At 46.4% G+C, this 13,614-nt stretch overlaps 1 protein-coding gene across 3 annotated transcripts in view; it reads right to left on the bottom strand.

Annotated features, from left to right (window-relative positions):
• The window catches only part of LOC126166217 (rhotekin-like), a 512,066-nt gene that overhangs the window by 398,313 nt on the left and 100,139 nt on the right, over nucleotides 1–13,614 (bottom strand). The window contains exon 1 of one of the 3 annotated variants that reach the window (XM_049920386.1): nucleotides 4,519–4,852. The exons of 1 other annotated variant lie outside the window; for it this stretch is intronic. In XM_049920386.1, the coding sequence (XP_049776343.1) occupies nucleotides 4,519–4,713 (195 nt within the window). In that variant the 5' untranslated portion in view covers nucleotides 4,714–4,852. Of the gene's footprint in view, nucleotides 1–4,518; nucleotides 4,853–13,614 lie in introns of those variants that run through there. One more of the 3 variants, XM_049920384.1, reaches the window with a different exon arrangement.

Genomic DNA, 13,614 nt, shown 5'->3' with positions numbered 1-13,614 from the left:
GTTGACTTTTAGTACCAGTCGATAAATTTTCCGGTAAGACTTGCGTTTGACAGTGCTCAGTGGTAATTTTTCTATACTATAATACTAAGTTTCAGAAACTACATCGCGACTTTAGTTGTTTATAAAGAAAAGTGTTTTGAATATGGGGTGAATGTTTTCAATCAAGGATTATGACTAATTTTGAAATAACTCAATCACAGAGTAAGGACCACATGTCATAATGACGTGTATTAAAAGGGGAAGGAATGCTATTAAAGACAAAACTACACCTCGTACAACGTTACGGATCGGTTTGTTAACTTTATTTCGTATTTACATTCATTCAGTGGCTTGCCATCGCACAACCAAAGCATCAATCTACGACCAGGATTTCGCATGGAGGCGAGACAATAACTTCGCGAATTTTCCGTCTACTGAAACCACGTATTTCAATGATTGCTTAGTTTATCTGCCGTTATCTGCACATACTCCTTCGTTCTATCTACTGGGCTGGGTATCACGAGTTTATTTTTTCTTTGACTAGAGGACGAGTACGTCTGCCGCAGAACGTACCTTCGAAGTCGTACGCTGTGTTATCGTGCGAGGTAGGATCTTCATTCGTTCACGCCTGCTAATGATGCAAACGGCAGGAACGAATTAGCTGGAGAAAGTCATATTTTAAATATTATGTGGCGTAAAAATATGAAAATCTAAGACGACAGTATTGTTATCCATCGAATCCATTGAGCATCTCGTAGTACAAGCTTTTTAAGCTGACAGTCTAACAATTATCATTACCGCAACGAAGTACTTTGTGGACTTGTAACATTGTGCAAAAGGGGGTTTAATTGTTGGTACGCAAATTACCTTCGTAATAGTGCAACTCGTACGTCGACTTCGTTCAAAATGGTTCAAATGGTTCTGAGCACTATGCGACTTAACTTCTGAGGTCATCAGTCGCCTAGAACTTAGAACTAATTAAACCTAACTAACCTAAGGACATCACACATATCCATGCCCGAGGCAGGATTCGAACCTGCGACCGTAGCGGTCGCTCAGCTCCAGACTGCAGCGCCCAGAACCGCACGGCCACACCGGCCGGCACGTCGACTTCGTGTATTAAACAATTCGTGGTATTATCAGCAATGCATGAACATGACCCAAGATGAAATTAGGCTTGGTTGGTTTTTCCGTGTCGTACTATTTATTTTTCGCAGTATATAATTGACACTGATAGTTACAAGGTAATCGCACATTGTTTCTACAAAACTAGCAACTGCTGTTTCTCTTTTTTTTTATATATAACTGAAATTTCACGACCATTAAAGGGTCGAAAGGGCCATCAAAGAGTTAGAAATTCCAGTTACTTGTATTAACGGCATCAACCCCCTCCCCGTTCCTGAGTACGTAACACGTTCGAAATTTCTTGCACACATCAGCAACATTTGGTAGCTCCCTCGGATATGTTTGGTAAAATTGTATTTTTAGGTCTAGAGGAACACGCACGGACAAAGCGGAACAACCGATCGGTCAACTTTCTTCATCAAAATTATTTCATTTTTAATCTCTCACACGCGTTTTGCTACAGTTGCACCACTGGTAATAAATTCTTGCATTAAGAGCTTACAGTGAGCTGAATGTGTCACGTAACTGACAACATGTGCAGTATGTAAAGACATCAACTTTGTGATGTGTAGGCAACGTTAACCAAAAGTACGCTGATAAAGTGTTACATACAGGGCCCAGCGTCAAGGCAAAACATCGCTTTCGACCCCCACTGTCAATAAAATTTTATTACAAGTAATTTTATTCGCCTAATCAATAGAGCAACGACTAAATTGATCTGTTGTGGTATTCTGGTCTACAATTTTTGTTGACTGTTACAGCAGAATATGAACAGCAGGTGTTACCACAGCGACCGAATAAGAGCGGCGACTGTGGACCGCCGTTACGGTGACGCCACAATCCCGACAAACTGCAATGCAACCCCGTCCCTTCTGGCGACGGTGTTCGACGCGTTCTGCTGTCCTCATCAGTGAATACTATTTTAATTTTGTACTGAATTGCACAACTAAGTGGTTGCATGTGAAAGCAGCATGTAAATAATATGCCATATCCTGCTTTACAGTAAACGACAACCGATTGCAATCTCCAGACATCGAGTACTCACTACGCCGGATCACTTTCACGATTAACAACACTGCGATTATTACGACGACTTTCCCCGTTGAATCGCATGACGCAACCCATTGGAATCATCGAGACAAAACCGAGAATATCCCGCAGCACCAGAGTGACTCGCGAGGACAAAATAATTTACTGGGTAGGAGTTGCGTATTGGCGCCTGGCTGTCTTCTCACGGGTGATGTACATAATATACACCAAAATACGCATCGGTGATTTGCGTAAGACAGCATTTCTGAATGGACCTTGAGGTTCTATTCATTTGCAGTAACGAATGAAAGTTTCCTACGATATATTCATATCGAAATTAGAAATGGCTGAACCAATTACAAACCATGTCTCATATGTTATAATGACGTGTATTAGATGTGGAGGCAAATTTGAAAACGACGTGGAGAAAGTGATAAACGTTTAGTAAGTTGTCACAGCGAAGTGTACACGCGGGTGGCAATATCACGCTGTAACTTTTAGTGTGGTATAAGTGCATCTTGAGCAGGTGACAGCCCATATCTCGCAAATATTTGGAACAAGTCACACTGCCAAGAGCTGGTGATAAAGTAACTATTGTTGTTGTGACAGACTATCTTAGGCGGGAAGGTGGTGATCTGTTTGCGAGTTGGGAGGAGACAAGGGATACAAATGCCAAATAAACTTCGTGATGACAATCTGATCTGTAGCACAGTCCAACGTTTATGTCTGCGCCATATTTAATGCTCTTTGACATGTTTAATGGTATTTCGTTATACAAACTAACGCTGCAAAGTAAATATAAAAACCCTGTATTGGGCAATGGGCACGTCTCCAACAAGTGTTCCGTTGCGCATCACGTACGCCAGTTAAGCGAGAGAACGAATATAGTTCGGGCGATGGCTCTTTCAACGTTTGTTTTAACCTAGTCTTCATCTCTCAACGGTGTGAGAAGTCGCCAGATACGACACGCGGTTCGGATTCCACGTTAAACTGTAGTCCCCCTCGCCAGTTGTGTAACTGGGGTACGTTTACAGACATTCAAGTCGCAGAAGTGGCGTCCAATTGGAAGCTCTGAACCAGGCCATTGAACCATACGAAATTTTGATAATTCTGATTATGATATCTGCACCATACATACCTGTTTACTGGTTGTTTCTATCATCAGCTCATCTTCACGTTACCCGTTCCGATCGTAAAATTTTTATATCTGAAAATGACCATATGACCGAAACCTGTAGATAATAAGAGATTTATCAGTAGCTTTTGGCTGTTTTAAGGGTTCCGGGTCTCAATCGGTAAAAAAAAAAAAAAAAAAGAAATGGAACCCTTGTAGGATAACTTTTTCATGCGTCTACTTTCTGTCTGTCCGACTGTTAGAAACCCTTGTTTTCCGGAACAGGTAGACACATCAAGTTGAAATTTATGTCACATACTAAGGTCTAAAGGCCCTTGGCGCTGCGTAAAAGGGAAGCATCTGAGTCTGTGAAAAAGGAAAGCAACTAACTCAATGCAATCGGCCATTTATGTCACACATTTTCGTACTTAAAAGCTCGCTCATCAAAACCTATAGAATAGTTCCGGTTGATCTAAAAACGCAATGCAAAAAAGGAAAAACATTCCGAAGTAGTTAATTTATAATTACATCACAAGAAAATTTGTCATTTATTATCAGATCATCTGTCTCTCTGTCCGTCTGTTTAAGATGATTTTTTCTCAGGAACGAGTAGACCAATCAGGGTGAAAGTTATGTCGCATACATAGGTCTATGGTCTTTTGGCGGTATAACAAACGTTAGCTTTTAAGTAAATGCAGCCAAAATATACGACCGTTTATGTACCGGTAACGTATGCTGAAATATGAAAACTCACTCATCAAACATTATAGTATACTTCCCGAAGGTCTAGAATCATGGAATTTGGCAAGAAGTAAGATTTCAATGTATAATCGAAGGAAAAAAAAAATCCAAAAATTGTTAATTTGTAATTACATCACACGAAAAAATATTTGTTTTTAGTTATGCAACGTGAAACTAAAACATTCTCGGAAGTCTTGGAATTCCTGAGGCCGATATCTTGCGAGTAGCAATATCGATTATAGGCAAAAATCGAGATTTTCGATTGCGAGAGTGGATGCAGTGTCTCTATACTTGATTATATTCGTACTGGAGGGTCAGTATGCGGGTCCAACTCGCACTTTCGTCGATTTTTTTTTCTTTCTTCAAATTAGTATGGTTTCATTGCACAGGCAATATCGCAGATGCATCTGGGATCCAATCGGGCGATATGTCTGTCTGGTCACGAGTTGGAGAGGTATCAGTGCCGGCAAGGGTCCACGGTGCAGCAGGGTCCAATGTTTACAAACATGCTGCGGCACTGGGAGCTTTACCTTGAGGTTGTGGGCGATCTGCCTGATGTAGTAGAGGTCGAGGTCCTGGAGGATTTCGATGCGTCCGCAGTTGTCGGGCGGCGGCTGCAGGTGGTTGCCGTTGGGCGAGTGGGCGCCCTGCGAGAGTGGCCTGGCGGCGGATCGCGCGCCCCCGTCCCGGAGGCTGAGTGCCGCCAGTGGCAGGCACGAGTCCATGGCGGCGGCAGGCGGAGCACGCGGTCGCGTAGCGTCGTCGCCCTTCTTCAGTCACATCACAACGCAGCCCCGCAGGAGAGTCGGCAGTCGGCGCGCGCGGGCGGTTCGCTGCGGTGAGGTGTCACACGCGTCCACTTGCGACGGCGGCTGGGCGCAAACTGAGCGCGCCCGCTCGCCGCCCAGCTCGAGCTTCGCGCGGCCGCCGCTCGCGGCGCTGGCACCGCCTCCGACGTCGCGCACGGGCCGCCCTGTCACGCGAATGAGCGGGCCAGCCGGGGCCACTAATAACGTTCTATTACCGCTCACGCGCTCTCGGAATCCAAATGAGAAAGGACTTGCGCCGCCACCGACGTCTAGGCTGTAAGCAACGAGGTCTTCTCCGTACCGGCATCTTCCGAAAGACGTAAACACACACCAAACGCTGGGAGCATCGTCCGCGGGGAGTGGTTACTTACGGTGCGCGCACAGTAGCAAATCGCAAATTCTGTCACCTTTTATTTATTTACTAGCTATGTTGTCTGCCCCGTTACTGAGTCGTCGGCGTATCTTACTGCCATGCAGCAGGCCCAGGTTCGATTCTTGGCTGGGTCGGAGATTTTCTCCGCTCGGAGACTGGGTGTTGTCTTCATCATGATTTCATAATCATCAACGTGCAATCGCCCAGTGTGGCGTCATCTGGAAAGACTTGCAACTTCCCCAGGTGCGGACTGCCGGGTATTAATGCCATACGATCATTTCATATCATTTAGTCCAATACCCGGCATTGCCCGAGTATGCATTTATTCCAGTCTTCCATTAGTCCATGTCCTATTTTCTCCTAACTCTCTACCTCCTCTAACCCCACTTTCGGCCCACCTCTTCCTGCACATCTGTTGATCTCCTCCATTCCCCTCTCTGTCAATCTGTCCTCCCCCCCCCTGCAAATACATGTCTTCATACCCCTCTGTCACACTCTTCCTCTCCCTGTCTCTGTCCGTCTTCGCTTTCTCTGTCCATTTCGCCCTGCCTTACCTCATTTCGTCTCCTCCTCTCTGACCATCTCCTTCTTCCACACTCTCTGTGCATCTCCTCTTTCCTTTCCATGTCGTTTTCTTTCTCCCCCCTCTGCCTGTTCATCTCTTCCTCGCCCCCTCTCTGCATATCTCTTCATGCCCTGTTTCTGTCCTTTCTTTTCTCTATCCATTGCTCCATCCCCCTCTGTCCATCTCTCCTTCTCCTATCTCTGCCTATCCCTTCCGATCCCTTCCGCTTTCGTTTCTTTGGCCATCTCCTCCTCTCCCTTCTCTCTGTCCATTTTCTCTTCCCTTCATTTCCTTTCACGTCTCTGTCTCTTTATCTCGTCCTCCCACTCTCTCTGCCTATCTCTTCCTCCTCCCTCCCCCCCTGTCTCTATCCATCTCCTCCTATTTCCTTTTTCTGTCCATTGCTGCCTCCCCATCTCTCTATCCACCTCCTCCTCCTCCTCTTTCTCCTACCTGTGACTATCTCCTCTTTCCTTCAAATGTCTCGCACATGCTGAAGTTTTTCACGAATCTCTGTGTTTGTGATATTATATCTCCTGAACTACGTAACGTACAATGATGTAGTTTATCTGGTGCATTCAGTGGTAAATACTGTCTGCCGAATGTATCACGAACACAGTTAGTAGGAAATGAGTAACAAATTGTCCGCCACCTAACTGAGTGGAAGTAGCTCAGCGTTAGCTGCCCTCTGTAATAAAAAACTGATTCAACGGTTCAACACTGCACCGAACAAATGCCATGGGGACAGCGCACCGGTTTGCCACGCCGGGGGCCCCGGTTCGATTCCCGGCTGGGCTGGAGATTTTCTCCCCTCAGGGGCTAGGTGTTAGTGTCGTCTTCATTATCATCATTTCATCCTCATCGACGCGCAAGTCGCCGAAGTGGCGTCTACCCGCCGAGAGGACCTGGCCACACGAATTTCATTTCATTTCAGAAACAAATTAAAACGTCGTGCTTCATGTGGCAGTATTACAGCATGAACAGCGAAAATGTAGTAAACGATAAACTTTTTTTTTTCTTTTTTCCCTCTTCAGCGAGAATAGACTTCGTCGGGGTTTGGGTATTCGCGCGTCGTGGGCTACACTGCTTTTCCACCCCTACCCCTCACCCTTTTGATGGGTGGTTCCTAATCCCACGGTGATTCTTTCCAGACAGTAAGTGAGATGTGTACCAAGTTCGGTTGGAATCGGTGCAGAGGTTTAGGAGCTGTGGAACATACATAAACACATACAAGCATACATACACTCCTGGAAATGGAAAAAAGAACACATTGACACCGGTGTGTCAGACCCACCATACTTGCTCCGGACACTGCGAGAGGGCTGTACAAGCAATGATCACACGCACGGCACAGCGGACACACCAGGAACCGCGGTGTTGGCCGTCGAATGGCGCTAGCTGCGCAGCATTTGTGCACCGCCGCCGTCAGTGTCAGCCAGTTTGCCGTGGCATACGGAGCTCCATCGCAGTCTTTAACACTGGTAGCATGCCGCGACAGCGTGGACGTGAACCGTATGTGCAGTTGACGGACTTTGAGCGAGGGCGTATAGTGGGCATGCGGGAGGCCGGGTGGACGTACCGCCGAATTGCTCAACACGTGGGGCGTGAGGTCTCCACAGTACATCGATGTTGTCGCCAGTGGTCGGCGGAAGGTGCACGTGCCCGTCGACCTGGGACCGGACCGCAGCGACGCACGGATGCACACCAAGACCGTAGGATCCTACGCAGTGCCGTAGGGGACCGCACCGCCACTTCCCAGCAAATTAGGGACACTGTTGCTACTGGGGTATCGGCGAGGACCATTCGCAACCGTCTCCATGAAGCTCGGCTACGGTCCCGCACACCGTTAGGCCGTCTTCCGCTCACGCCCCAACATCGTGCAGCCCGCCTCCAGTGGTGTCGCGACAGGCGTGAATGGAGGGACGAATGGAGACGTGTCGTCTTCAGCGATGAGAGTCGCTTCTGCCTTGGTGCCAATGATGGTCGTATGTGTGTTTGGCGCCGTGCAGGTGAGCGCCACAATCAGGACTGCATACGACCGAGGCACGCAGGGCCAACACCCGGCATCATGGTGTGGGGAGCGATCTCCTACACTGGCCGTACACCACTGGTGATCGTCGAGGGGACACTGAATAGTGCACGGTACATCCAAACCGTCATCGAACCCATCGTTCTACCATTCCTAGACCGGCAAGGGAACTTGCTGTTCCAACAGGACAATGCACGTCCGCATGTATCCCGTGCCACCCAACGTGCTCTTGAAGGTGTAAGTCAACTACCCTGGCCAGCAAGATCTCCGGATCTGTCCCCCATTGAGCATGTTGGGGACTGGATGAAGCGTCGTCTCACGCGGTCTGCACGTCCAGCACGAACGCTGGTCCAGCTGAGGCGCCAGGTGGAAATGGCATGGCAAGCCGTTCCACAGGACTACATCCAGCATCTCTACGATCGTCTCCATGGGAGAATAGCAGCCTGCATTGCTGCGAAAGGTGGATATACACTGTACTAGTGCCGACATTGTGCATGCTCTGTTGCCTGTGTCTATGTGCCTGTGGTTCTGTCAGTGTGATCATGTGATGTATCTGACCCCAGGAATGTGTCAATAAAGTTTCCCCTTCCTGGGACAATGAATTCACGGTGTTCTTATTTCAATTTCCAGGAGTGTATATACATCTATACGTACACCCATTTTTATAATTTGCATGGATTTGCTCGTTTCTGCGACTACGATTACATAACTGACTTTTCTTAAGTTCCTTTCTCTTTCTCTGACATGGTCGTAATCGTTCCTACACCGTGAACACTCTTCCTGTAGTTCTTGCATTGTCGTTGGATACATCCACCAGTCTGACGCTTTTTGCTCTGGACCATTCTACGTCTCCTTTAATATCACTACATTCCCCTGGATTCTAACTACACGCAGGCAGACTGGGCATCCTGCCACAGCGGAACACAGCGGCTCTGTTACACAAGATGTTCTTTTATTTCTTTTTTTCAGCCCGACGTCACCAAAGTGTTATCATAATCAGTTTCGATTTCTCACCAAGTCGTCATCAGATGATCGGAATAAGTTACACAGCAACTCCTCAAAGTGCTACTGATCAATTAACTCAGAAAAAACTTCAAAAAGCCAACACTGCTAGTAAAGTATTTATTTCGATAACCGGTTTTGGTGAGACTACGTTACCATCTACAGATTTTGCTCTGAAAATTCACATAATTTCCTCCATCAGTGCTATGTATCGTGTCACATCACGAATATGCATGCGAAGATCATCGGCATGTCAAATTTAAAATAAATAATATGAACAAATATATGGATAGTGCACCGAAAACAAGTGTTCATGCTCACATAATAGCTGACTGCAGATGCCCCCCCCCCCCCCCCGCCCAGTTTCTGTGTCGTGTGATGAATGGTGGTTTGCTCTAAATGTAGAAAATTTTAAGTTTATGCAGATGAATAGAGAAACATCGTCTAATGTTCTAATACTATTAGTGATTTTTTGTTTATGAATGGTGGGCTCCATATGGTTCCCAAGTTGTGCAGCGGCCGTAAACCATAAAGTTACCAAATAAGCAGCAACCAGCGACTGTTTGCTGCTTATTTGGCAACTTTATGATTTTCGGTTTGACACTAAATGTCTAGAAAAGTTGCACAGAGAAATGAAATTGAACGAGCATGTAAAGATTGTAGTAGGGAAAGTGAATGGTCGATTATGGTTTATTAGGAGAATTCTGGCGAAATGTAGATCTGTACAGGCGACTGCGTGAAGAACACTTGTGCTGCACATTCTTGAGTGCTGTTCGAGTGTTTGGGAACCCCACCAGGTCGGATTAAAGGAACACAACGAAGTAATTCAGAGGAGTGCTGCTAGATTTGTTAGTAGTAGCTTCCATCAGAATGCCATTGTTACGGAGCTGCTTTGTGAAATCGACAGTTGGAGAATTCCACTGCCACCAAAGAACATTTCGCGAATGGGGAACGAATGTATGCTAAGAGAGGCATACAGACAGTTATTTCTCCCTAGCTCCATTTGCGACTGGAGCAGGAAAGTGAATGACTAGAAGTGGTAGAAGATACACTCCGCCAAGCGCCGTATGGTGGCTTCCGGTGTATATAAATGGTATGTAGATGCAGAACAGTACTCAGTAACGCAGTGTAGGTTTCAAACCAGAGGGGGGGGGGGGGGGGGGCGCTGCGCTGCGCTTGGTGCGTTGGCGGAGCCGACTGCTCGCTTCTCACATTACGCCGTGTACTTGCTGCGAGGCGACGGCTGCATCCACTACCAAAAACACACAACAGGCGCGCGACCGTTTTTGTCGATTTCACTCCGTGATGATGAACGTGTGGCGTTGGTTCATTTACAGCAGCAGGCCCTAATGATTTCCCTTTTCTCTCTGTGGCTGAGATATTTTATGTGTGTCTTTTATCATGTTCCCCCGCTTCAACATCTGGATCCCAAACATTCTTTAGCAGAGACAGGAAACAAATTCCTCCACAAACTTTAATGGTTTGTACCAGAGATGCCTTAATCCCATCGCACAGCTACACGTTATCCCACAACGGGTAAATTGAAAACGTGGGTAGTTTTCGATAAAGTTCGTACTTTCACATTATACACCATCTGTGGGTACAATCTGTCGATTCGGTGCCACTGTACCCCAGGCAACAGCTACCGTACAGCCACTTCTCCATAGCGATCTTTACGTAGAACTGCGCAACGATATTTGAGAATGAGAATGCAGACTTTCTCGGCGAATCTCGATGACAAAATCTTCTCGGGTTGACAGCCGAGTCCATGTGTTGTTTCCCGGCAACGTTTCACCAAGTTTCTTCGCCTGAAGATGGCAAGTAAGTAACTTGCTGAAACGTTGCTAGAACAACACATAGAGTCGGCTGTCAACCCGAGAAGATCTTCGCCTGAAGATGGCAAGTAAGAAACTTGCTGAAACGTTGCTGGAAAACAACACATAGACTCGGCTGACAACCCGAGAACATTTTATCATCGATATTTGAGAATGTGCCGTCAGTAGCCACTGGCCAACTGACTTAAGACATTATTTAGGGGAAGATTATCACAAAAATCCTGCAATTAGTCGCCCTGAAGCGGACCGAAACCTCGGCATTTTAGTCGTTTTAGTGTTCATAATGACGAGGCCTAATACGGAAAGCAATTTTATTCGAACTTTATACTGCTCATTTGGTGGTGTAGCGTTTAACTGCGGAAGAGACTGGGGTGAAATAATAATTGCAAATGTTTACTATGAGACGCTTATGTAAGTGCACCACGCAAACCAGAATCTCACAAGCGGTGTTGTTTTCTTTCGTACTGCCCGATCCCACATTACGAGCAAGACACAGCTATTACTGGATATTGGCTAGAGCTAATTTGACAATACCCTGTACTGCCTGGACCTCGCCCTTAACGACTTCTATCTCGTTTTAGACCTGAAAACGTTCCTTAATGGTCAAAAATTCAATAACTATGACAAGGTCAAAGAACATGGTCAATAAGATAAACGGCAACATTCTATGAGGAAGGCATGCAAAAAACATGTGCCATACTATGACAAGTGCCTACAAAATGGCGAGAGCTAAAGGGATTGAGTAAAAAGATGGGAACGCCTCGAGAAAGGCATGCTTGAACATAAATGCAGAGGTTAGCTAAGCCTGCAGGTCGCGCTGTTGTACGAGGGCGAGTGAAATGAAAACCTTAAATTTTCGATAACAAATCGAAATTTCGCGCCGTTATCCTGTAAGTTGGTAAGCGTGCTAGAAACCGTCCAGAATAGCCTGTAGGTGGCAGCATAGTGCAGATGCACACGTACCGTCGCAGTATCAGTATAAAGATGGCCGCCCCACTTGCGACTTGCACCAGGGAAGAACAGCGTTCTGTTATTCGGTTTTTGCGTATTGAAGGTGTGAAACCTATTGAAATTCATCGAAGAATGAAGGTTCAGTACGGTGATGCATGTTTGTCACAGCAGCAAGTCTACGAATGGAGTAGGAAGTTCGCAAATGGTGTGACTTCAGTGGAAGATGCTCCTCGTCCAGGTCAGGTACAATGAGTTGTGTCTCCACAGAACATTGCAGCAGTTGAAGCCATAGTGAAGGAAAACGGCCGAGTGACACTGAATGACATTGCAGCATGTTTACAGATTAGTCATGGGTCGGCAAACCACACTGTGCATGATGTGCTCCAGTTTCACAAAGTGTTTGCAAGATGGATGCCACGGCAGCTGACTCCTGAAATGAGAGAACGACGTGTTGATGCTTGTGAAGAACTTCTTCGGCGCTTTGAACGAGAAGGTGATGGCTTCCTTGCAAGAATCTGTACTGGGGACGAAACCTGGGTTCACTTCCACCAACCGGAAACGAAGAGAGTGAGCAAGGAATGGCGCCATTCCTCATCGCCAAAACCAAAGCAGTTTCGAACAGAACCATCAGCAGGGAAGGTTATGCTGACTCTCTTTTGGGACGAAAAAGGCGTCATTTTGGAGCATTACATGCCTAGAGGGACCACTGTCACCAGTGCATCATACACGGATCTCCTAAAAAATCATCTGCGGCCTGCAATGAAATCAAAGCGACGTGGATTGCTGTCAGCAGGTGTCCTTTTGCAACATGACAATGCAAGGCCCCACACTGCCCGTACAACCGTTGCAACAATCACAGACTTGCATTTTGAGTGTCTCCCTCATTCGCCATACTCACCAGACCTTGCCCCAAGTGATTTCCATATGTTTGGACAACTCAGAGAAGGAAAGAAGTTCCATTCTGATGAAGAGGTACGCCACGCGGTGCAAGAGTGGTTGCGCGGACTACCGAAAGAATGTTTTTCTAAAGGATTTTACGCACTTTGTAAGCGCTGGAGGACTTGCATTGAGCGTGGGGGAGATTATGTTGAAAAGTGATACAGCTTTGTACCACTTCTGCACAATAAATTATTTAAAAAATATTTAAGGTTTTCATTTGAGTCATCCTCGTATTTGACGACCTGTGTAATGTCCTCAGTACGTTGCAACTGTGAGTCGTGGTAAGGACGCTGTTCTTTGTAGTTGTGAGCAAATTATGTCAGAGATAAGTGACTTCGAACGTGGGCAGATGGGTGGTGCTCCTATGGTGGGTGCTTTCGCAACCAAGGGAGCTGACGGGTTTGGTTTTTCAGGAGGCACCGTGTCGAAGGTTTCTACTGCATGCATGGAAAGCGGAAAAATATCGTAAAAGTCCCAACGCGGGCGAAAGTCTGTGTTCAGTGATCGCGACGGACGGTCACTGAGGAGCATTGTCACGAAAAATAAGAGGGCGACAGCTGCAAATGCCACTGCAGAACGGAATGTCGCACTCGCGAACCCTGTCAGCATCAAAACGACACGGAGGGAGCTCCACAAACGGGGTATTGCAACGGCAGCTGGAATTCCAAAACCATTCATCAGTGACGCAAATGCTCGGAACAGGAAAACGTGGTGCCAAAGCCACAAAACGTGGACTATTGAGCAATGTAACAAAGTTATTTGGTTGTTTGAGTCTTCTTTCACGCTTTTTGGACAACATGGTTGTGGAGATGAAGCAGCGATTAGTATACACTTTAAAACACAGTTTATATGTAATTCATGTCACACAGTCTCATATGGAACCTACATCCGCTTTCTTTTATATAGTGTATACGATAAGATACTGTCATCCCCCTTCCCTTCTGTGTGAAAGGATGAAGGAGCAAATGTATTTCTAGTTGCCTGCTTGATGGTAGCAGACAAGCCTGTCTGCTATACAACAGTAGGACCAACGTCAGAACAAGTAGCTACGCTTTCTAAAAGCAAAGAGGTTTCTATTCCTGGTATGGTCATGTTCGTCACTTGTCATGTTGGTATAGGAAGC

Source organism: Schistocerca cancellata, chromosome 1 (genome assembly GCF_023864275.1).
Source record: "Schistocerca cancellata isolate TAMUIC-IGC-003103 chromosome 1, iqSchCanc2.1, whole genome shotgun sequence".
Classification (NCBI taxonomy): Eukaryota; Metazoa; Arthropoda; class Insecta; order Orthoptera; family Acrididae; genus Schistocerca; species Schistocerca cancellata.
This window is presented reverse-complemented; position numbering and strand designations above follow the sequence as displayed.